The 25,619-nt window shown below is 50.7% G+C and overlaps 1 protein-coding gene across 3 annotated transcripts in view; it reads right to left on the bottom strand.

The window, feature by feature from the left end:
* Window positions 1-11,034: 11,034 nt before the first annotated feature.
* LOC144180153 (uncharacterized) overlaps window positions 11,035-25,619 on the bottom strand; it is a 164,628-nt gene continuing 150,043 nt past the window's right edge. For all 3 annotated transcript variants that reach the window (XM_077708543.1, XM_077708547.1, XM_077708552.1), the window contains one exon: window positions 11,035-11,191. In XM_077708543.1, the coding sequence (XP_077564669.1) occupies window positions 11,135-11,191 (57 nt within the window). In that variant the 3' untranslated portion in view covers window positions 11,035-11,134. The remainder of the gene's footprint in view (window positions 11,192-25,619) is intronic.

The raw sequence follows: 25,619 nt of genomic DNA, 5'->3' as shown, positions 1-25,619 counted from the left end.
GGTGCATTCCGCGAGTGGCTTCGGCTTCGTCCGGTGCGGGCCGCCATCACGTGGTGTCTCGTCGGTGTGGTGGAGGGTCCGCAGGTGCCCGTTTCTGGAACTTGACCGAGCCCGGAACAGTTACGCTGACTATGGGGGTTCAACGGCATGTAAGGCTGGCGAATGCAGTCGGGCTGCCCGGCACCGACGAGAGCGGGACGGGCGGCCAGTTGCGAGCTGCGGAAGAGGTGCCCTCTCCAGATGTGGACAATGTGGTGCCATATCAGAACCGCACCATGCGTCATCGGCACCACGGCTGTCGTCCGGCAGCTGCCTCGCTCGCGCTGGGCGGCAGCCACCACCCGCGCCGCTCGTCGCTCTTTGGCGGGGCACCCATCGAGTGCCACGGGAGGTATACACCTGAGCGGCGCCATCGCGGTCATCATACCTGTCGGCTGGCTGCTCCCGCCGCATGTCCTCCAGGCTGGTACCCCCCTCGTGGAGCTGCTATCTCGCGCAACGGTGAGGTCGTTCCGGCACTGGTGCCCACCATCTTCTCTCCTCGATTTTCCACAACGAACGTTTCCCCGAAAAACTTTTGTGCTCCCAACCGCCGAACTTTGCACAAGCCCCGCGGAACGGTGTCTCCCGAATTTTTTTTGCAAATATTTTCGCACCGCAGCGTAGTTTGTATAGCATGCCTGTGCCGTCTCTTTTGTCCTAATTCTTTATTGTCGTAGTGCGTGTTTCTTTTTTCTTGTAATCCTATGTAGCATAGTATCGTCCTGCATGTATATACTATTATTACCATTATTGTTATTATCATAGTGTCGCGTTCATTGTAATTGTATATTTCAATAGCTTCATTTTGTGTATGCATGTGGAACCGATTATGTATCTCAGTGTCGCGTGTAGTTTCCTGTGTGTATCATTCGTGCTGGAGGGGGGTAGTGTTGTTAGTGTAGTTTGTAAATATTTTGTATGGGCTGGGGACTGAGACTGCCCTGTGCATGCATTCTTTTCTACTCTTTGCCGTCTTTTGCATGCCTGGGCGATGGCCGGTCAACTCTTCTCAGACCGGCGAGGGCATTTAAGGAGAGGGGAGTATGGGGATCCTGACGCCCAGGCCATTGCGCGATCGCTGGGTTTGTGCCATCACGCGGCGCTTTTCCCCTCTCTCCTCCGAAATTCCGGCTCGTCTTGGCGCCTCTGTGTAGAGCCGAGCCGTCTCTCAAACTCTTGCGTGAGGTGAAGCCTGCAGAGACCGTTGCGGCGATAAAACACTGTCACGCAGCGGGCGCTCCGCCCTGGTAGCGGAGCTAACCTCACCTCATTGGTCCGTTTGAACGAGGCCCGAACCCGACCCTCGCCGGGAGGCGAACGCGCGCCCTGCGCGGGGGTCCGTTCGGGGAGACGCTTCCAGGACGCCGAAGGCGTTGGCCGAAGGTATGTGACGCTTTCTTTACCAGCCGGCTGCCACTCTGTGGCGCCGGCGAAAGCCCACCAGCCCTTCCGGCTGCGGCCCGTGCCTAAGGCTGCTCCTGTTGTCCCTACGCTTGCGTATAGTAAGGCCGTACCTACCACTCGACGAACACGCCGTGCGGTACGCGCCTGTGAGCGAATGGGCCCCGTCTCCCTCGCTGCTGCGAGCCGATCCGGCCAGCACGGCGATGCGCGCGCGCACAACGTGCGAGCACCCCGGAATTTGCCCTGACAGAAGAGCCCACTGGCTCTGCGCCGACGAAACGTGCGCACTTGCGCGTGGCGCCCCATCGCCCCTTTCACCTAACGGGAAGTACGTACCTGTACTGTAAATTGTGTAATTGGGACTGTAAAATATGTGACTAGAATGTTAGTATAAATTAAACGTCTTCCCTCCGTACCCTGGGCATATTCCTTTGTCGCCCCTTTCTCCACCTGCCCAACAGAGGCGGTGTTGATTTGGCGCGACGGCGTTTCAGTATCGTGAGCGTGCTCAACTAGCTCGAACCCACGGTGGTTCCTCGCGGTGTGCATGAATGCCTGCCTTGTGCAAAGCTAGCGTTATGCATATTGCGAGGTAGAGAGAGACCACAGACGGGAGAGGATAAAGCCACCACGGTTCTGCCAGAACTTTAACGCAAGGTCCTTACCCTTGCCAGGGTATGCCTCACTATCCCAAAAATGTGGACAGAGAAGGCGAGCCCCCCGAACCGTTAGCTAGCCAAGTGTTTTGGATGCTTGTTTCTCACCACCAGTTGAAGTGTCATTTGCACTCCCCTCTGTTTCATGTACTCGTGACAATGTACCTCGCCTAATATCAGTTCTCCAGCATCATATTGTTTTTAACTATGTGCAACATATTCACGCGAAAAGGTACCTTCAGTAGATAAAAACAGTGCCGTGGGTCCCTCAAAGGAGCCTTTGCAAAGGCCTGTTAAATAGCTAATAATTGAAAAATGTGTCCATTTTATAAAGATTGCTTATTTCACTAAGAACATGTCGTTTTTGACGTAGCACATTTGTTTTATATTACTCTAACATTGTGTGAACATTCAAGTAAAAAAATTGTATTTATTGTGATGAGTGGCTCGGAGGGGGCACGGTGAAAGTAGTGAAAGAAGATTTCACAACGCGGGAGACACCAAGTGGCCGCTGGCAAAAAGACACCACGGAGAAGAAGGAGACGAGGGCGTGGTGCGAGCAAGCGCTGCGAACCCGGGAAGTGCAGGGCGACCGAGACAGGGCACGGTTGGACTGGGCATTCCCACGTCAGACGTCCGGTCGACGTGCCGTCCGCTACGAGACCGTCGCCATCGGTGACCAAGGCGAGCTTCCGTCTGGGTGCGGCTCGGGCACGAGTGATCGCAAGGCTCTGCCGCGTCGTCACGTTCCGGCTCGAGCCAGGGTTTCTGCTGCTGCGAGGCCGACGTTCGTGGTGCGTCAGCGGCTCCATGCTCCTGCTCGGACCGCCGGGTTGCTAAGTCCTGGCCACGACTTCCGGGCCTGGTGTGCTTGGTCGCGGAGGTGTTCCGGAGCGTCCCACACCAGCTCGTTGGAGACCTGTCCGTGAAGCGGCCGGCCAAGTTTGCGACCCTCACCCTCGACGACCACTGCGCCCCAACGAGACATACCTGTGAGCCGAGCTCAACGCAACTGTTTTGCGGGTCTAGCGACAGCCACTGCCGTGGAAAGCTAACCGAACCCGTTTTGCGAACATTTCTTTTTTGAGTGACCTTCATTTCCTTGAGTGGATAAATATGTTGTAAATACATTCCGTCCTGTGTGTGCGTCCGGCATTCATCTCATTGGGTTCTGCACGATCCTAGCGCAACATTTATAATGCAGAAAAGTACGTGTGTACGAGTTTTATTTTTATAATTGTTTGTTATGGGCACACACATAGAGTATCTCTGTAAGCTAGTGAGAATCCCTGTTGGCACATACAGTTGGTGCAGAAAACAGCCCCTTCATTAGACGACTTGGGAATCTACACAATTAACTGGCTGACATCGGTTACCTGTGTGTCACATGCAGATGGTTCTCTCTCTTATCCCTATGATAGAACTTTCCCTGTAATATATTTAAAAATTGTATTATACACAGCCGAAATAATTTATTTACGTAAATGTGTCGTATTTCACATTTGTGCAACGTGTTAGGATGAAAAATGACCGACTTTTAAGAATTTCCTTAAGCTAACCGCTTCTCGGTTCGCTTTTAACTTTAGGAGAAGCTTAAACGCTAAGGCTGCATTATTACATGGGTGCTTGGTGTTTTTTTCTAGATACCCCACAGTACAAATACATAAGCAATCGACACGTCAAAAAGAGTGAACTTAAAATGATTTAACTACACAATCGGCCTCCTACATGGAACACAGTCCAAAACAAATATGGCCACAATGTCCTCCTCATAACATAGATATCGAACGCAGTGACTATAGCTTCCTGTGTGAGAGGAAACCGAAATCGGGGAGTGGTAGAGGTGAAGGAGAAGCTCCCTCTGCAATGTGGTAGTGCCGAGAATATACTGGCAAGCATACACTAGGCACTGTAGCTACGGTGTGAAAGACCCCGAAGATGCCGGGACCTTTGCCGAGATACCTCTCGGAGCGAATCATTTTTTTGTGTGTGCCGTACGTTGCAAGAGGTGAATTAGCTGTTGCCAGTACCCACCAGTCTCCATCCTCTGATTGCGGTACTGAGATCCAGACCGACATCCCCGATCCAAGACACTTTGGTGAGCCTAACGGATAACAGTCCAAAGGAATTGTGAATCGGTCTATTCCTTTTCGACCACTTTGTTGGCTGGAACGCATGCGTGCGTGCAGGAACGTTTGGCGAGTGGCGTTTCTTACAGCCAGGCGAATCAATGTGCTCTCGGGTTTCGATTTTACCCCCTCGTCCCTCGCTGCAAATGTGCGCCTGCCCATGACCTCCTGAATCGTCTCTGTTGTGGGTTACCCACGCGTCTCGATGGAATGCCAATTGTACAACGTGTCCTTGACGCCGCTACAGGTGTCCACCAGTGACTCAGGAGACATAAAGCGCTCCACTCTCTTGTGTAATGCCATGCACTACCACTATTGAGCTGCTGTCACTTGCACTTGGTACATTATTTATGTCCAGACATAGCCATTGTTAAAGTTCGGACAACTCATATGTGGTTTCATGCAGCAATTGATAATTACACTGACGGGTGGTTCAGCGAGATGTAGCGGGTTTGCGGCTTCGTTAAAGTTAAGGGAGACTGCTGTTACCAGAGTTACATCCGACAATGTGTAATTTTTAGCAGTAATTCACAATAACAGTACCTCTGCCTGACCTCTGACCAGAACGGTTATGCTAGCGTTGTAAAAATCAAGACACACTGTATGACTGGCTGGCTAGTGGATCCCGGCCAGGAGGCGTACACTGGAACGTCAGGATGTATTATTCAGCGATTAGTTGAGCTACGTAAAATGAGTGCTCTGTAGTAGCGTGGGCCGTTACCCAATTTCGCCAATACTTGTATGGTCGACATTTCTGGGTGGTAACCGACCATCCCTCCCACTGTTGGTTCGCACATTTAAAGCACCATTCAGGTCGATTCGCTCTTTGGAGCCTTCGCTTAGAACACTTCGATGTCTGTAGCGAATACAGGACTCGTAAGCAACACAGAGATTGCGAATGCCTGTCCCACGGCAAAATCGACAAAACCTCGACTGATGCAGACAACGGGGAACCCTTTCTCGACCCCTACTGCCATCCGCTCTTGTTCAACTACAAAGGAATGATCATGAGCATCGCTCTGCAATTGACTACCTTCATAGATGCTCCTCCAGACTTCCTCCACCTCTCATACGCAGCCTTCGGTAATGCTGTTTGTGGGACAATGTCCTATAAAAAAAATTGTAATGCTGCAGAAACGGAATACCTACCTGAAGAAACCTTCAGGCCTGCCACGATGAACCATCTTCTGGTCATCTTGGCTTTTCCCGTACAGTGGCACGCATATACCTTCGATATTATTTGCCCAATCTGGCCGGCGACCTGAAGCGGTACGTCCAGACCTGCAGCGACTGTCAGAGATGTAAACGCCGACTACCAAATGAGCTGCTTTTCTCAGCCTCTTTATGCCCCGAAAATACCATTTCAACAGGTCGGTATAGCTTTGCAGATCCTTTCCCTCTTTCGTCAAGTGGATACAGATAGATTGTGATTGTGGTCGCTACGGAGTACTCGATGGGCTACTGTGAAACGAAGGCCCTGCCGAGCAGCACAGCCACTTAAATTTCAGTTTTTTTATGGAGGACATGGTACTTCGCCATGGTGCCCCGGCAATACTCAACACTCACAGAGGAGCGGCGTTCACAGGGACACTTATTCAAGAAATCATAAAGGTCGGCTGCACGAGTCACCGCAGAACGAGTGCCTACCACCCGCAGGGGAAAAGCCTCACCCAACGAGACTATCGCCGACATGATCTCCATGTATGTTGACGTGGACCACCGAAACTGGGAGTGCGTACTTCTATACGCAACAATCGGCTATAACACCGCGGCTCTAGAAACCATCATTCACTCCTTTCCGCTGGTTCATGGGCGAGACGTCCTCAAGGTTTTGGGTACCGTACTTTTGAAGGTCGACGGCACTACCGAAAGGACGGACGCTGACGAAATCACGGAGCGCGGAGAGATCACCCGAAAACTTGCACGCCAGCGCATTCGTTGTCAGCAGGCGAATGACGACCGTGTACGGAGTGCGACACCGACAAGCTGCATACCAACCAGGAGATTTGGTCTGGGTGTGGAGCCCTGTTCGCGGGAGGGGCCATTCTGAAAATTATTGTGTCGCTACTTCGCTCCCTAAAAGGTCCTTCGTCTCACTGGAGAGGTGGACTACGAGGTTCGCCCTGACGGAACTGTGTGGTCTCCTCGCGCCGCAAAAAAGTCCCACGCGGTGCACGCTGCAAGAATGAAGCCTTATTATACCCGTCAGATTTCCTCTTGAACTGTATTGGGACCCGGGTAGTTTGTTTTCTGGCAAACTCTTACAGTTTCTTGATCTTTTCTCATTCAAGCACTCCTTTCGTGTGAATCGTGGCGATGCATTCACAGGTGAGGGGGTAATCACCCCAGTTTTCTGCTAGATCAGTTATGCAGAGTCGCCATCCTTGCCAGAGTATGCCCTGTTGCCCGAAAAATCTGGAGACGAGGACGCCGAATTGTTAGATTGCCATGTGTTTTGCATGCTTACTTCTCATTGCCAGATCAGGGGTCATTTCTACTCCAGCCTGGTTTAGTAAACACCACTTTTTCTGCTGTTCATTGGTGACAATCTACCCCTACTAATATCAGTTCTCCAATGACATATCATTCTCAATAAATGAAACAAGAGCAGTCCATTCGTTAACATTTGAGGTAAAACAGTGCAGCGGGTCACACAAAGTAGCCTTTGCAAAGTGCTGTAAATAGCTAGTAACTGTAAATGATGTCCTTTTCGCAATATAAATAGCTTTGTTTCTTAATACGAAGCATGACAATAAAAACTGCTACTGACCAAGAATGTTTCAAATCCAAAAAAAACGTTTCGGCTCCCGTACGGGTGCCTTGTTAGCCGAAACGTCGTTTTGGATTTGAAACATTCTTGGTCAGTGCCAGTTTTTATTGTCATGTGTTTTCCTGTCCAGACGGGTTTCCGTCCAACCCTCTATTTAATTTCTTCATACGAAGCAAGTGGTTTTTTTACGTTGTGCATTTCTAATATATTAGCACAATTTTATATAAACATTTAAGTAAATAGTCTTTACAATGTAAAAAGTATGTGTGTACAACATTTATTTTTACACCGTTTGTTATGGGCGCACACATAGAGTATCTCAGTATGAGCTAGTGAGAAATTATGAGAGCACGCATTGTTGGTGCAGAAAGCACCCCGTGCTTCAGACGACTTGCGGGTCTAGAAAATCAACTAGAAGACATAGGGTACCTGTGTGTTACTTGGAGATGGTTCTCTTTCTTGTCCCTATGATCAGAACTTTCCCTGTAGTTATTCTAAAAATTATATTAGGCCGGGTTCAGACTATTGCCGAAACAGTCGTATCTTTAAACAAAGACGTCATTTCACGTCTCAGCCATCCGAACTGCGTGACACGCTGTTTTTTTAGCTCTATTGGTCACGATATAGCTTTTGCTTCGGTAGTCTGACCAAAGCCTTTTACACAGCCAAAGTACACACTTTTATGTAAATGCGCCGTATTTCACAATTGTGCAAGGTGTTACGAGAAAAATTTGCTTAAGCTAAAATTTGCTTAAGAAAAACATTTGCTTAAAGGGGCACTGACACAAAAATTTTGCATCTTGTTTTTTTTGTTGCGATAAGTAGCTAGTGACCTACTTATAACCTGTAGAAACCTCATTTGCTTCAGCGTGCGACGGTTGTTTAATTAGAGGCATTTTAAATGCGGCCAGTCGCAGTTTCGGTTTCAGCGAGTGCCGCGAAACGATGGATTTTGTGGATTTTGTGTGAACAAAGCTGACCACGTGACCGTCGGAGGGATATCACAGAGCAGAGCCGCCGTAGCACTGTCGAATCCGCATCGACGGCAGTTTCTGCGAATGCCCCCACGTACTGATCTCGTGAGGCGCTTAATTAAAAAGCGACCGTGGATGTGACGCAAGCGCTGCGAGTACAAATGCTACCGCGGCTAAAGAAAAGACGCGCGACGCTCGAGACGGTGGGTGGCAAGACGCGCGCTGGGAGCAGCCAGCCGGTCTGCCTACAGGTCCGCCTACACATGTGTTCGGCTTAGCACTGCGGCGGATATTCGAGTGCAGCTCTCGTAAGCGGTGCAGATGACAATTTTTAATGCAACCCGCCATCGCATCATTAACTCCTTTCTCATGTAAGCCACCATGGTCGGGACTTGGGGACAATTTCGTGCAGCGGTAACAAGCTATCACTCGAGCTACCTGCGCCGGCCTGGGCCACTTCGCGGCCGCGGCCGCCGCCTGCACAGCGACCGTGCGGCTAGCTCAGTGGGCTTTTCGTGCCTCCGGCGCGTTTTCGCATCCAATGGTAATAAACAGTAATAGAAACAGAGTGCCTGGAATCGCTGTAGAACTTTGGTCGCGGCCAGCTGCCCCATGAGCTGACGAAATCACGGCGCTTCCGCCGCCAACGATCGGGTCGTTCGTTCTCGAGAGCAGAAGCTCCGCCCTCCGGCCCTCCGATTGGAGCGGCGAGCCGGGCGAGCCTGGCGAAAAACGCCGGCAGTGCGGAAGCGGCAAACACAAACTCGTGACGTGTTGGATATTGTTTATTTACACGATATCCTCGGGATGTCGATTGCGCGTGGTCCTCTGCTGGCAGCTCGGTTGCGTTTCGCACACTTTAAAATTGACTTTAAATATGTTCTAAGCTGTATTCGCCGCTGATATTTTGCAGATGATGTATATGTGTTCCCACCAATCTATCTCCGAAGTTATCTCGCCTTCAAAATTTTGTGTCAGTGCCCCTTTAAGCTAACGGGTTCTCGGTTCGCTTTCAACTTGAGGAGAAGCTCACATGCGAAGTCCCCATTTTTTAACTGGGTGCTAATTTTTTTCTAGATACCCCAGCTGGAGCCACCGTTCAAATACATAAGCACTCGACAGGCCACAGAGAGAGAACTTACAATGATTTAACTTCACAATCGGCCTCCTACATCCCCCCCAGTCAAAAACCATATATGGCCACAATGTCATGTCAAACCATTAATATAAACGCACGACCACCAACTCCTTCCTGTATGTAAATTAGGCAAAAATGGAGGAGTGTTAGAGGGGAAGGCAAAGCTCTCTATGCAATGGGACAGTGCCGAGAATATAGTGGCAAGCCTATTCTAGAAACTGTAGCTATGGTTTGAAAGACCTTGAGGATGTCGGGATCTTTGCTGAGATTTCTCTCGCAGCGAGTCATTTTTTGTTGGTGCCGTACGTTGCAAGAGGTGACTTAGCTGTTGCCAGAACCCGCCAGCCTGCATTTTCTGATTTCGGCACTAGGATCCGCATCGACATCCCCGACACAAGACCCTGTCATGAGCATCGCGGATGACAGTCCAAAGTTATTGTGAAGCGCTCTGGTCCTTTACAACCACCTTGTTGGCTGGCACGCATGCTTTCGAGCAGGAGAGTTTGCCGAGCTGCGTTTGTTCCAGCCAGGCGTCGAGATTTTTATGAAGGCCTCTGCAGTTCCATTTCTCCTCTCGGTATTTATTTTGGAGCAACTCAAGTACGTGTACGTTTATCTATCGTATTTCGGTTCTTAGACAATTTGAGGGGCTTTCTTACCTTCTCTTTTGATCTGGATGGTGCAGCCCGTCCCCTTCACTGCGATGGAGGCAGGAACGGTCCGACGTCCACCTCGCCGTCAGATAACTGGGGGGGAGCTCGACGCCCCGGGTCCCCTGGACTTAGTACCCTTTTGAGTGCCCTTCGGTTTGGCACCACCGCCGCGGGCGTCGAGTGCACCGCAGGCGAGGCTGGTGGTGGGGCAGGGATGGAAGCTTCTGCGCCCCCCCACCTGTGTCCATCTCCTCGGTGCCCTCAGGTGTACTGGGGGCTGACGGAGCGGCGACGGAGGAAGTGGCATCGTTTCCAACGCTGTTCGTGGCCTCGGCCCCCAAAGGCATTGGATTGGCTAACTCTAACTAGGCGCGTTATTTTACATTACTGCGTCTCCAACGCATCCGAAGTTCTATTGTAACTATAGGCCCTAGACCTTTTGCTAAGCTGCTGTCCGGGTCAGTTGTGCATTCCCATGGTGTGTCATCGAAGTGATGAAAGTGCTCGAAAAACAGCACAACACGCCAGTCGACCGCGATGCCCTGTCAGTGCGCCATGCAGCACACTGAGCGCGTTTGGCGGTGAGGTATTTTTTAAAAATAAAATTGCCATTCTAATACATTTTTACTGTAAGATTATTTTTTTGCTTACCTTTTATCGCTTAAATCACTTTTTTTCTCGTAATCTAAACTGAAAAATTAGCGTCGTCTACCTGCACTCCGCGTTTAGCTGTGATCGCCTGCACTCTACACTGAGCAGACGATCAGAGGCGTCACCAGTTCGGTTCACAGTCTAAAGATTCCTAAACAATATAATTGAGACCCAAAGAGTTATGCAAAGAATTATTGTGTTAGGAAAAACGACGAAAACAAGAATTTAGTTTTTAGCAAACCGTCACAGAAACAAAAAGGGCCAGTATACTGAGAGGGCGCTGCAATCGAGCGGTGTGCTGTCTGCAGGCTTTCATAACCAAAAGAACCCCTGTGACGGCCTCGGACGGCAGACTTGCCAAATGTCCAGTGACTATATTATAACGGAGAGCTCAAATTCGGTAAATATTTGTTTTTGCAGTACTGCAACCACGCAACATTGTTGTCTACGTAACAATAAGGCCAAGGGGCTTGTAAGAATCCAAATAAATGGGTAATAGAAAAGTGCTTTTTTATGGCTATAGCATTGCTGCCCTTTGAACAAGCGAAAAAGTATGCACGGGAAAGTTGTTTCATGTAGTATACACCTCAAAAGCAATTCAACAATAAAACGCCTTTATTAATAATTGTTTGGTTCATTTTGAATGCTTCTGGCGACGCCTTGAGCATGAAGCCCGGTGGTAACGTGTCCAGTGGGCAGTTGTTAAAGCAATAACCTTCAAGCCGACAGTGTGCTGCACCGGGACAGGTTGTCGTCAGATTCACCTTGTCTCCCCTGCATAGTAACACGTGACAAATGCAGATGAAAAGTCAGTATAAACCCCGAACCGAACAGCCAACACAAGCGGGCAGATTTACGAAACAGTCTCCTCGCGCGCAGCGTGATTCACTACTAGCAAATGTTTTGTATGGTGTGATGGCACAGTTGCCCGTTGGCCCAAGACCGCGAGGCCGTCTAGAGTGAGTCGAATAACAGCTCTGATAATTAGCGTGAGTTTCTTGAAAAAGGTGATTCATCCTTCTTCAGTAGGAACCGGTAAAACACGAAAGTTAAATGGGCCTTCACAGGAGCAGTTGAATGTTTATTCTGCATCGAGATGAACTTGCACATAGCTATTTATATTTAGTCGCTATGAAACCGTTACACGCATTAACATTAGACACTGGATTGCGCGTCCCGGAGCATTGCGTAAATCCGATTGAAACCACAGGCCCTCGCATACCAGCCGTGTGAACGAAACCAAACGGGTGGTCAGCGAATTGTTTGGTGAACACATGGCCCTTTGCAGCGAAAAGAGCAGCTGCACCTCTCCCGAGCGCGACATTCGCAAGTCGGCGTCGTGGCCTTACAGGCTCCCCCGCAGCTCACGTTGCGCGTCCCTTGTACACGTAGGTGCTGGCATCGACGCGCCAACTGTCGGCGGTCTATACTGTCATAATGCATTACTTCGCTTCGCCCCACCTAGGACGCAGCCCTTTCTGAAGGGAAGTATACAAGGCGCGTTCTTCGTCCCATTTTTTTCGTCTCTTCGTAGCGCAATTGGGAGCGCGTTTCGTACCTGCCGTTGCGGTGCTATATTTGCGCCCTTATGCCCTTATCTATAACGTGAATCTGGACATCATAAACCTCGAATATGCACATGATAAGACCCGAAAGATTAGCGTGGTAACAGATGACAGTGGCAAATTTGCGTAAAAGGCGCCACAAGCCTCCAAACATGCCCCTTTCTCTTATTAAGCTACCCAAGATCACCCAGCCCACAATAAAAATCTCAGTACCTCCCTCATTTCAGAGGCGGTTTTCGCTTTATATGGGATGAGGTGAGCATTATGTATACTCTTTTATGAATTTAAGCTGCAGCCCGCAGCGAAACCAGCCTACCCACAGCTTACGCTCCTGGCGGCTTGTGCTACTGCATGTCTTTTACGCCTCCAATGTTCCGTGCCTTCTGAACCTTACTCGATGTTGTTGCTCCCCTAGTAGAGCACTGGCACGACAATATGGCTACAATAAATACAGAATACGGCAAGAACACTTCAACGGAATGCCTGTGGACTCCGTTACTGCTGTCTGTTGTCACGAAGTCCGGCTTCTTAATATTTGCCAAATAGGTGTCTAACCCGCACGCGCTACCGGGTTGGCTTTTTTGGTAGTTTCCTCTGAGAATACGTGATCGGAAAGGGCCGAAGCAGAGTCCTGGTGGCGATTTACAATGACCTACCCAATTGTTGTGCCTCCGACTAGATCTAGTACATCACGACCACGGTAAAATTTTCTGCCACAGGCTACATAACACCTCGCTCACGTTGACACGAGAGTCAGGACTTCATTTTGATCAACACGCGACAACGGTATGTGATTATAGGTGATTTAAATGCACATCAATCACCTCGGGGCCACAAAGTATCTGACCCCTAGGAAACCACATTCTAAACGTCGCTTGGAGCCGGATTACACATACGAAACATGGGAAGCGCCATGTTCTTCCACGTAAAAAAATCAAGTGCTTTGATTGTGCTAATAATGTTTACTTCCCAGGTGACAAGCGTGTCGTGGTTTGCTGGGGCAGAGAGCTTGGGCGGTGACCTCACGATACTCCGTGCTGAGATAGGTACAAGTCAGGCACTTCCGTTGGTATGCGGAACGTTGTTTAAACGTGTTTTTATACCCCCCCCCCCTTTACACCGACCTGAAAGATGGGGAAAGTAACGAACCCCTTCCCTCCAGAAACAGGGTTCCGGGTGAAGAAATGACCACAAAATGTAGACAAAAATACTTCTGTTAAAATCAAAACGCAATGACCAAAACGTAAACGAACAACCGTCGATCGACCAAAACAAAAACCATTTCATGTCGCTGAGCTTGACCCTAACGCAAATCTTTAAGATGCGCTATTGTTGATCATTATTGGCAATTATCGGGAACGTTTAGGGTCTTGAATGGCTGTCCGCTCTTTTGTGGAGCGAACCCCACACGGCGTACCTATGCCGCGATAGAAGGTGACCTGCCCGAAGAGAGCGAGCGAACGGACCTGCGATGTGGCGTGATGCCAGCGACAACGCTGATCGTCTGCTATTATGATGTGATATAGCGCGGTACTTGTGCGATCGCGCCCTCGCCACACGTGAATGGTGAGTTCAAACACTCTATCTAATGCTCCAAGAGGGGCACAGCCAACACTTTATCTGTGGCCAATACCCTCGAGTTGGTACATGATAAGCACTTCAAGGTAATCATCATATCAATATTAAAGCACGTGAATAAAATTGGCTAGCCACAACTCGTTTCGGCGCAAGACACCAGCAACGGTGCAAGTAAGGCAACAAAAGCTTGGCTGGAAACGTCTGGCCCTTCGCGTGGAATGGTGACGCCTTCCTCCCTGCTGACACCCGCGTGAGTGTTGAATGGCGTAGAAAGCTCGGGGACTGAGCTGACGATATTTTATTTAGGGATAAGTGCCACCCAGGCACTTCCTTTGCACTTTAGAATCAGAGAGAGCTGGCCGAATAGAAAAGAACTAATGATTTAAATTCTGACTGCTTAATGGGATGAGGACAATAGTAAGGCACAAACAAACGTAGTTTGTTCCCTTCTCTTGTCCACCGTTGGGAAGCCACCGTTATTCACATTAAGAATGCGGACAATTGAGCCCCGAAAACATTGTAAGCAAATTGCGGTTCTTGCAGAAATGTCTGCACTGTTAGGGATGGAATGAAGCCCATTCGCATCAAGACCTGTGGTTCAACCCATTAGGCTCCTGTGGTCGAATAGTAAGGCTGTCTTAGCATTTTCTCAAAGCAAAAGAACGAGTGTTAGATGTGAACCAATAGGTGGCGGTTGGTGCGTACACGAAGTCGTGGGCTTTTACCCACAGGAGAAAACACTCTCGCCTTCTCTTCTTGTACTTTTATCAAGGGTACCAGTGCTACTCAACATAAACTCACAGCGTGAAGGACTAATTCGGAGAAGGTGGAGGAAGAACAAACTTCATGAAAACGCAATTTTAAGCTTCGAGAAAGTCGTAAGCCAGGTTCACAAACACCAACTGGTCCGTCAGCTGGTGTTAGACTAGCGAAGCTTACTTTGCCAAAAGAGGAGGGTGTGCAAAATGGGGGGCTCAATGGCAACGGGGAAGGAGAGAATGCAGTGTTATAAATTATCGTATGGTGGGGGGAACTGGGGAATCGGCGGGGAGTGACGGATACGGTAGGAAAAGGAACAAGCATCAGCGACAATGGTATTTAAGTGTGTGCGTCGAAGTCGTAGTTGCGTGGGGGATTAGAGATTTGTCTCCTGCAGGAAGTGCACGAAGAGCTTCTCTGATGTTCTTTATTGTTTGTAGTGCAGAATGCTGTCCCAGGTGGGTGGATAAGTCCAGGGTATCCCAGACGTGCGGTGCAGACGTTTGCGGGCGGGGCTTTACACCACCTCGGTATGTGTGATTCCAGCATGAGCAGGAATACACCGCACTGTAACAGTGTCGGAAGTACTTTTGTTAGAGCTTCGCGTAGATAATCCTGTTCAAGAATCATACGAATCTGAATCAAATCAAATGAAATATTTATTTTCCTTTTCAACAAAAAAATTAGGTTGATCCTTCGTTCATAGGAATCAGTAAAACGCGAAAGTGAAATGTGCGTTCACAGAAGAATTTGAATGTTTATTGTGCGTGGATATGAACTTGCACATCGCCATTTATATTTCGTCGGTATGGCACCGTTAGCCACATCAACATTACACAGTGAATTACACGCGGCGGAGCATTACGTAAGTCTGATTGAAACCCCAGGCTCTCGCAAAGCGTGAGAACGAAACCGAACGGGTTGTCAGCGAATCGTTTGGTAAAGTCATTGTCCGCTACACCGAAAGCAGCATGATTTGCGGTCGGCAGTAGGCTTGTGGTTGTACTTGGTGAGCGACGTCCTGCTGGCGGGTTGCTTCAGTAAAGGTGCGACCACATTGGTCCTCCTTCGTGGCGTGTACGCCAGATTCTTGCGTTGCGACGAGCTCAGCTTGTGCAACGCGGTGGCGGCGTTCCACAAGCTGAGCGGCCTTCCACATAGGCGGCTGACCGATAAACAAAGCAACTTCCGCTGCTACCCGCTGCCTTATCGAGGCGCCAACTATCGGATACCTTTAGCGCCATGACGCACTAACACCATCTGAATGGAGAAGTTAGAGGGAAGGACATAAGGCGCGTTCGTACAGCTACCCGGGCATGACTTGTGGGTTCTGTTGGCAAAGCGTTTCACGTCCCCCGTTGCGGCCAGACTGATGGTGGGCTCGAATCCTGTTATAAGGCGGGCTCGAATCCTGTTAAAAGGTGGGCTCGAATCCTGTTAAAAGGTGGGCTCGAATCCTGCTTTAGTGTTAAAAGGATGGAGCAGCCGGAACAACCTACTGTGAGACGCAGCTGGACGAGGCTGTTAGACTTGTATTGCCAGCAGTGGAAAACACGGGTAGGAATACATACCACCAAAATGTCTACACGGACACCGAAAAACCTACATAGGAGTATTGTACACACAGATAGTCGCACATTCACCAGGGATACACCAAGAAATACTCATACCGTCTATGAAAAAAGCGCCTTCACGGACGCAAAAAAGTCATTGTACATAGGGATAGTCGCACAGTAGTCGCATAGTTACAAGTGTTCGTTGTTTTACACTATGGCGCAACGCAACAAAGCATATTTCTGGGACAAAAGTCTTTCAAAAGTATATAACAATAGAATTAACAACTTTTTTTTTGGATCATCAGCAACCAGAAACGACACAATCTGACGAAAGAAAAAGATTTTGTAAACTGTTCTTAGGCAAGCGACCTATGTCTATAGCGTTGTCTAAAAATTTACTCATAGATGGGGGCAGTGTATAGGTATAGATTCAAATGAATAGTAATTTTGTGGGATTGGAAGAAACCACGCATCCGTGAATACTGTATTATGCGAGTGAGCTTTTTGTGCAGCATGGATAGCTCTTTATAAAACAGGCTATTTTTCCTATTTGCCACGCAGTGAGACAATGTCACACAGTAGTTGTCACGGTGGTTTACCTTCATTACTCGGTACTGATTAAAACATTCCTGGGAGTGAAGAATAAAAAGGAAACGTCTGATACAACTTTCATTGCCATTTTCTGTAAAAGTAACAACTTGCAAATGTTCTTTGTTGTTGTTCCCCACAATTAAATGCGGAAAACATAGCTGTGGTGAGATTAATGAATTGTACAAGTTTGTGCGCTCCGGCAGGAGGTATCTATTTCTATTGTGAGGCCGATTGTTTTGCAAAGTTTTGTATTTCATTAACATGATAATCCCACGTCAGGTTACTGGGAAACTGTACTTCTAACCCCTTCATACATAAACTATGTCTAGTTTTCTTTGACCGAGGCAGACGTGAGGCAAAACAGCTGTGGCATTTTTGGTCGGAACGACATAGCTTTAATTGTTTGAGTATTTATTAGTAGAGAATTTTGCTCAGTCCAGGAAAATGGCAATAGTAAAACATCTGCCCGGATTTTTCCAATATCGCCGGTTTTCTTCTATACTAAGGGGTTTTTATCATCTGCATAGCAGATAAAGAATATTTTGCGGACTTAAAACAAACTACTAAAAGGCTGCAAGACGGATTGAAGGCAGGCCAGTTGGTACATAACTGAGTTATAAAAGAGCGCGGGAAACAGCACTACAGAAAGGGAACACAGACCATTGCTCTCACGGGGAAAGAAGTTCACTTTCTTGGCGACACTGTAGATAATTAGGGCTCTGGTACAAGGCGTGCTAATTTCTATGAATCTGTTAGAATGCAGAGTACTGTACCTTTTAGAACTGATTGCATTTTGTATTTGGCATTTTTTTATTTTCTGTAGTTGTTATTTCTTTCCTAAAGAAGCATATGAAGTGTCTTTTCCTATTTATTGCCCGTTCAGTGACAATAAACTCAGTTAGTCAGCGCCCTGTCTGTGTGCCCTTTCTGTAGTCCTGTTTCCCGCGAACTCTATTAAAAGGCATTCACATTCCGTGAAACAGCGGAAGCCCAACTACGCTTCTTTGGGGGACTCCAGCCTTAATGCACTAAACTTCAGAGTAGAAGCCACCAACCCTAACATATTGTTTTGGATTGCTAACATCAGACGACATGATATTATACAGTAGGAACAAAATTAGAAGAACAATATTTCATGATTTCATGAATCAAATGCTTTTGATTAGTCAATATAAATCCTAAGAATTAAGAAATGATCGAAGAAGATGTGTAATATTATTTATTCTTGTTTTAGTAAAACAGTTTCAGTAGAGCAAAGTTTCCTAAAGCCATACTAAAAATTACCAAGCAACGAGTGTTTATTAAGATAGTTGGGTAGTCTGTGGTGTATAAGCTTTTCGATTATTTTAGAAAAAACACGCAGAATTGAACTGCGTCGATAGTTCTTAACGACACATGGTCCCCGCCTTTAAATATCGTGAAAGCTTTCGAAATTTGCATTCTTTTGAGAAATGTGCATGGACAAGAGTAAGTTAATGTGTGTCAAAGGAGATGTGATTAAATCTACAGTAAACTTAACTGGCCTAAGTTTCAAGTTTCCGTCATTGAAAGTACTACTATTGTTTAAATTTAGGATATTGATTTGATTTGATTTGATTGTAGGGTTTAACGCGCCGACGCAACGCAGACGATGAGGCACGCCGTAGTGGAGGGCTCCGGATTAATTTTGACCACCTGGAGATCTTTATCGTGCGCCGAAATCTCGTACACACGGGCGTTTTTGCTTTTCGCCTCCATCAGAAAAGCGGCCGCGGCGGCCGGGAATCGAACCCGCGACCTCGTGCTCAGCAGCGCAACGCCTTAGCCACTGAGTCACCGCGGCGGGTTTAAATTTAGGATAGCACTTTGTGACAAATGTGTGGCGCCCCCCCCCCAACTCCCTGATATTTGTTGGCCGGTAAGTTCAGTGGCCCCACCAGGCTCGGTGGGCAACATTGTGGGTGGCCGGCGAATAAACACCGCCGAGCACGGCTGCTCGCGGTCAGTCACCGACACCACCAGCACGCTGCATGTCGTCTCTCGGCTGGAGGGTACCCCTACCCTCCCAGATCACGAACGCGGGGCTAAATCGTGACACTGGCGACGTGGGAAGAAGCCCGCGGAGCGGCCGAAGCCACCGAGAGCGCCGCCTCCGAGAACGCCGAGACACCACCCCCTCAAGCCAGCCGCCATTACGCCATGCCGCTGTACGGGAGGCTCGAGCCGTTCGAGGGTGAAGCCGGTCTACGAGGAACAAGTCGGCGTGTTTTTCCGGGCGAACGACACACCCGAAGCAAAACAGCCCGTCATCTTCCTGGCCAGCTGCGGGACCCGCGTCTTCGCTCTCCTGCTCGACCTGCTCAAGCCGGCCACGCCGCACGGCAAGTCGCTGGGTGAGCTGTGTCTTCCGTGGCCTGTGATTAAGAAAGTAATTTTCTTGTGAGGGGGAAAATTTGGCGGCAGCGAACTAACGTCGGGTATCCACCTGAACAGCTCAGTTCCCCTGTGGTTGGTGGTCCAATCGTGACCCCACCTTCTCCAGAGCTCTTCTCTCAGCGCGGATCGCACAACTCGCGGCGAAAGTAGAGCCGCCCTCGGCTCGCCCACAGTACAAGCGCGCACCGCCAGGTGGTCCGCCACCTCATTTCCTCATTTCCCCTTGATGTGGTACAGAAACACCCGAAGCCTATTTGAAAGGGTAGCATAGACGGACCTGATATCTTCTATTTCATTACTACGCGTGCGTAGCGAAGCTAGCGCCGTCAGCAGCGAGAGAGAGTCGGTCGCTCGCACTACAGCCCGGCTCCGTCGACGTTAATGGAGCGTTTTCGCTTCAACAACCGGAGCCGCCGAGACGGAGAGACGCTCGGGCAGTTCGTCGCAGCGCTGCGAGGGTTGGCGAGCGGCTGCGCCTTCGGGGAGCAGCTCGACTCGCTGCTCCGGGACCGTTTCGTCCGCGGCATCAACGACCCCGCGATGCAGACGCGACTCCTGGAGCTTCCCGACCCTTCGCTGGACGACGCCGTGAAGGCAGCGCTGGCGATGGATGCTGCAGCCAAGGACGCGGGCGAGATAGCACGTACGTGCGGCCGGCTCACCGTCGGCGGAGGCGGCGATGAACAAGATGGCGACACGGCATGACAGGTGCAGTCGCTGCGGTGGTGACCACCCCCTCTCAGTGCCAGTTCGTGCAAGCGGAGTGCTTTGCGTGCGGAAGAACTGGGCACATTGCTCGGGCGTGCCGAGGGGGGATGACGGCGGACGGACGGAAGCAGCAGCCGGCGTTGAGCACAGGTTCCGCGCCAGCCCACGGCCGAGGAAGTCGGCGCAAGGGTAGGCGGCGGGGGCGTGCGGCAGCAGCTTCGGGTGCAGCGGCTAGGCTTCACGTCGTGGCCGAAGACCCGCAGATTTTCGACATGTGGCACGCGGGCACAGTGCAGCCGTCGGTGCCACCATATATGCTCACAGTCGAAGTCTGCGGGTGCCCCATCCCCATGGAGCTGGACACAGGGGCCAGTGTGTCTGTCATGTCCGGGAAAGCATTCAGACGCACCTTCCCTGGCGTGTCCATCGAAGCGTCGGGTGTCATGCTGCGCAGCTACTCCGGACAGCTCGCCCAAGTCGAGGGTCAAGCCCAGGTCAGCGACCGCCTTGGCGCCACCCTGCCCCTGTACTTGACCAAGGGGTCGTCACCGACGCTGCTGGGCCGGAACTGGGTCCAGGCTTTGGGAGTGCGGCTGCGGAGTACCAGGAAGCAGTGCGTGCGGTGGAAGACGTCCCGAGCCTCCTGACCAAGTTCGAGGCCCTGTTTCAGCCCGGGGTGGGCACATTTACCGGCACGGCGTCGAGCATACATGTCCCAGAGGGAGCCAAGCCCCGGTTTTTCAAGCCACGCCCGCTGCCGTTCGCCTTGAAGGACGGGGTCACCTAGGAGCTGCAACGGCTGCAGCGAGACGAGATCCTGGTGCCCGTCAAATCTTCGGAGTGGGCTGCTCCCATCGTGCCAGTCTTGAAGCAAGACGGCAGTGTAAGGATCTGCGGGGACTTCAAGGTCATCATCAACCCCGTCGCTACGGTCGAGAAGTACCCGCTGCCACGCATTGAAGATCTCTGGTCGGCGCTGTGCGGGGGACAGAAGTTCACCAAGCTCGACCTCAGAGATGCGTACCAGCAGCTGGTGCTCCAGGAGTCGTCCCGGAAGTATGTCACCATTTCGACAACGCTGGGACTCTTCCAGTACACGCGCCTACCGTGCGGCGTGGCCTCAGCTTTTGCCATTTTCCAGAGGGAGATGGACAACCTGTTCAGGGGCATGAGGCACGTGGCGGTGTACTTGGACGACATCCTGGTGACCGGTACCGACGACGAAGACCACCTGCAGAACCTACACAACGTCCTGGTACGACTGCAGGATGCCGGGCTGAAGCTCAAGCTGGAGAAGTGCGTGTTCGTGGCCCCCAGCGTTGAGTACTCGGCCACATCATTTCCCAGGCAGGCCTAGCCCCGGCACCCCGCAAGGTTGAGGCTGTGCTCAAGGCGCCCAAGCCCCAGAACAAGAAGGAGCTGCAGAGCTACCTGGGCCTGGTAAACTTCTACAGGAGCTTCCTGCCGAACCTGTCATCGCATCTGCAGCCGCTGCATCTTCTGCTTCGAGATGGACAGCAGTGGGCCTGGAAGAAGGAGCAGGACTTGGCCTTCCAGCGCAGCAAGGAGCTCATCACCAAGGCTCCGGTGCTGGTGCACTTCGATCCGGCCCAGCCTGTCGTCCTGACCGTAGATGCGTCACCATACGGCGTGGGAGCCGTCCTGGCCCACCGGGAGAAGGATGGCCAGGAACGCCCTGTATCGTTTGCGTCCCGTCGGCTTCATGCGCCAGAGCAGCGGTACAGCCAGCTGGACAAGGAAGGCCTGGCCCTCATGTTCGGGGTCGAGAGCTTCCACCAGTACCTGTGGGGCCGGAAGTTTGAGGCGGTCACGGACCACAAGCCGCTGCTGGGACGGCTGGGGCCTGACAAGGCGGTTCAAGTGCAGGCATAGGCTCGAGTGGTGCGCTGGGCCCTGAGGCTCGCGGCCTAAAACAACCGGCTGGTCTACCGTCCAGGAAAGGACCTGGCACCTGCTGACGCCCTGAGCCGACTGCCCCTGCCGGAGGTGCCTGCTGCAGTTCCTGAACCTGCCGAATTGTTCATGCTGGAGCACGCTTACCCGGAGGTGCTGTCCAGATCGGCAGTGTCGCAGGCGACCAGCCGGGACCCAGTCCTGTCGCAGGTGGTCAAGGCGGTGTCCCGAAGGGAGGAGTTGGCTGAGCGGACATACAGCCACAAGGCCGCCGAGCTGAGCCTGCAGCAGGGCTGCCTGCTGTGGGGTTCCAGTGTGGTGATTCCGCAGAGACTGCGGTCCAGGGTCCTGCAGTTGCTGCACGCGGGACATCCAGGCGTGGAGAAGACCAAGATGGTGTCCCGGTCCCACGTTTGGTGGCCTGGTCTGGACCAGGACATTGCTCGCATGGTGCACAGCTGCCAGGTCTGCCAGGAGAACCAGCGAGCGTCACGCCATGTGGAGAGCACCCCCTGGCCGTTCCCGGAGAGACCCTGGTCCTGCCTGCACGTGGACTTCGGGCGCCCCTTCAAGGGCCACTACTTCTTGGTGGTGGTGGACGCCTTCTCCAAGTGGGTGGAGGTACTGCCGGTTACCACACCCTCGGCAGGAGCAACCATTGCTGCGCTGCGGCAAGTCTTCGCAGCCCAGGGGTTGCCGCACGTCATAGTGTCCGACAATGGTCCCGCTTTCGCCAGCGAGGAGTACCTGGCCTGGCTGACGAAGAACGGAATCCGCCGGATTATGGTTCCGCCGTACCACCCTGCGTCGAATGGTGCTGCCGAGTGGGTGGTGCAAACAGTGAAAGACAAGCTCAAGAAGAGCAAGGCTGGGGATTTCCGGACGCAGGTTGCCCGGGTCCTCTTCCAGTACCGGACCACACCCCATGACGTCACGGGCCGTGCCCCCTCCGAGCTCCTGTTGGGCCGGATGGTGAAGACACCGTTGGACGTGTTACACCCAGACCTCCGGTCCACAGCGCTCCTGAAGCAGCTCAAGCAGAAGCTGGCGGCTGACCGAGGTTGCCGTCCTGGGCCCTTGCCGGAGTCTGGGACTCCGGTCTTCGCCAGGAACTTCCGGCCTGGTCCACGCAGGTCTGCCGGGCACGTGGTCTCTCCTGCCAGTGCATCGTCACTGCTCGTTCACATGTCGGACGGGACCACGTGGCACCGGCACGCTCACCATGTGACGCCTCGCCTGGCGACCTCAGCCGCCCCTTCAGGAAGCCAGCAGGCAGGGGAGCCAACCGCACCGACCGCTGCCAGCACAGCACCAGGGGCTGGTGCTACTCGTGCCTCTGCAATGCCACCTGCAAGTCCGGTGCCACCTGCAAGGCCGACAGCTGGTGCGAGTGTGACACAGGCAGCACCTAATGCTGCCACAACGGCTTCTACACATGTGCTCCGGCGGAGTGAGAGACTGTGGAGACCTCCAGACCGGTACTCGCAGGGGTGACAGGTGTTGTTTTGTGTTTGTGTGGACAAACAAACTTGGGGGTGAGGGGTGTGACAAGTGTGTGGCGCACCCCCATTACTGATATTTGTTGGCCGCTAAGTTCAGTGGCCCCACCAGGCTCGGTGGGCAACATTGTGGGTGGCCGGCGAATAAACACCGCCGAGCACGGCTGCTCGCGGTCAGTCACCGTCACCACCAGCACGCTGCACGTCGTCTCTCGGCTGGAGGGTACAACCTACCCTCCAAGGTTCACGAACGCGGGGCTAAATCGTGACACACTTATTACCTCCTGATCGTCGGTGGAAGATAGAAACACAAACGTAGTGTTCAAGTTTAAAGGTATATTGTATGAATTGTCGCATGCTAACCGCGTATTTGAAAATGAATTAATAAAAAATCCGAGGAAGTCATTGGCTAAAGAATACCCGGATAGACGCTGACCTGTATGCGTAATGGTCGTAGTTAACTGGCAGTATTGGGAATGGCAAATTATGAAATTTGTCTTCTTCGACTTCAAATCATATCGTTTGATATCCTGAGAAAATAAATTATTGTAGTTCCTGTTTTTGGCTTTCCTCACAATATTAGCGAGTTGGTTTCGGAGGCGCTAAATACTTTCTGTACGTTAGAGCATACAGTAGTGACGAACAGTTTGTACAGAAGCCTTTTAAGCTTAATTTTTTGGAGTATGTATTTGCTACCGCAATGGTTCGATAGCTTGCATCGAACCAGTGTTATGGTATATCCTGAGGAGTTAGGAGTCAAAAAGAGGCGTTCTGAATACCATGGTGCTGACTGGGGGATCCCTAAAGTCGCTGTAGACGAGGGGTTATGGAAAGGACCGTATGTGTTTGTGACTACGTCGAAGTCACTGGGGATTGAATAAGCCGCTGCTCTGATGTGCGTTTTTTGATGCATGCGTGTAAACAATAGTAGAATTAACAGGATGGTCATGATTGGCAACGCGTGCAGAATGTCCCCATGGATTGGTATCATCTGCGAGGTTTTTTGGTATAGGAGCAATTCTGAGGTTCGTTGGAACGCTAAAGGAAGGGTAATGATAGGGAGGTTAACAGGTTTGATGGCAACTTGGTGAAGTATCCAGTGTCCCTGTTTTCTTATACAACTGCCGGCCATAGGAGTTCAGAGATATGCTGGCAGACGGCAGTAACGCTTTCACGTTGCACGAGAACATTGCTGACGCTATTCCGAACAAGACGGATGCATCGGAAAGACAAGGTTTGCTTTCAAGGAAGTATCATGAATAGACTGCGACTACGAGCAGTGCGCGCACGCCGGGGGAGAGAAGAGCAGCCTGGATGAAAAACATCTCCGGATAATATCTGAGCTGCTAGACGTGCAAAGAAACACGCCCCAAAGAAAATTTTCAAGGTCGCTAAACAGCGCTGAAACAAGTTATCCTCTCGGCTTGACCTAGGTGAACATGCGTATGACAAATATTTCGCACTTCAGAATAGCGTAAAGCGCAGTTCATTCGTTCTCTACAGCTGCCCCTCAGAAATGCGTCAGTGAAGAGAGCACCATGAGGCCAGTTATATCTTTAAGTTGTATTTGAAAGAATATTGAGAAGGAGCTTCCAGAACGGCTTGCTTACGACCTCGATATGCGCGGCGTTTATCTATCGCAAGTTCTGCGTTCAGGAGAAAATGAAGCAGGGCAGACATCATATTTTGCTTGGTGTCGGATAGCACCAGACAAAAATCAGCTAGAAATAACGGTATAGCTCCCTTTTTGATATCAAGGCAGCATTTGACAGTGCCGCAAACGATAATCTTTGATGAGAGATCACATACGTAGATTTTCAATGCCGCATGTTGACGGGGGATACTTGAGTCATTTGAGGTTTGCAGACGACATACTATTGCTCAGTGAATCTGGACAACAACTCAAAACAATCACTAAACAACTACAATCAGAGTGCTTCACTGTGGGCCTAAGGAAAAACATAAATAAAACTAAAGTAATAAAAACAAACATGCTGAACGCGTCTTTTTAGCATAGCTGAGAAAATACTGGAACAAGTAGAGGAATATAACTATCTGGGCCACATGGTTACTGCTGCTACCTTCCACGAGAAAGAAATCCAGGGCAGAATAGGAATGGGTTGGGGTGCATTCAGCAAGCACGCGCACCTGAAGAAACGTAAGCTACATCTCTCCCTAAAAAGAAAATTATTGAACCAATGTATCCTGAGGGTGGTGACATACGGAGCAGAAACTTGGGGGCTTACTATAAAACTCGAACGCAAGCTTAGGTCCACCCAACTTTCCATAGAGCGAAAAATGTTAGGAGTAACACTGCAGGTAGCGGGCAATCCGCATTAAGGAGTGAACTTGAATAGAAGATATCATAGTTCAAGATAAAAAAAAGAAATCGACTTGGGCTGGCTATGTAGTACGACGAATTGACATCAGGTGGACCACAAGAGCAACAGAACGAACACTAAGAGACGCAACTAGACGAAGCAGGAGACTAATAACTCGATGGAAAGAAGAAATAAAGTTCGGAGGTAAGAAATGGACGCGGGCAGCGCAGGACAGGATCGATTTGAGGTGACTGGGGAAGCCTTCGTCTTGCAGCGGACCAAAACAAGCTGTTCTG

The sequence above is a fragment of the Haemaphysalis longicornis genome, unplaced genomic scaffold (assembly GCF_048455015.1).
Source record: "Haemaphysalis longicornis isolate Haplotype H1 unplaced genomic scaffold, Haemaphysalis longicornis Haplotype H1 scaffold_1, whole genome shotgun sequence".
NCBI classification, from domain to species: domain Eukaryota; kingdom Metazoa; phylum Arthropoda; class Arachnida; order Ixodida; family Ixodidae; genus Haemaphysalis; species Haemaphysalis longicornis.
This window is presented reverse-complemented; position numbering and strand designations above follow the sequence as displayed.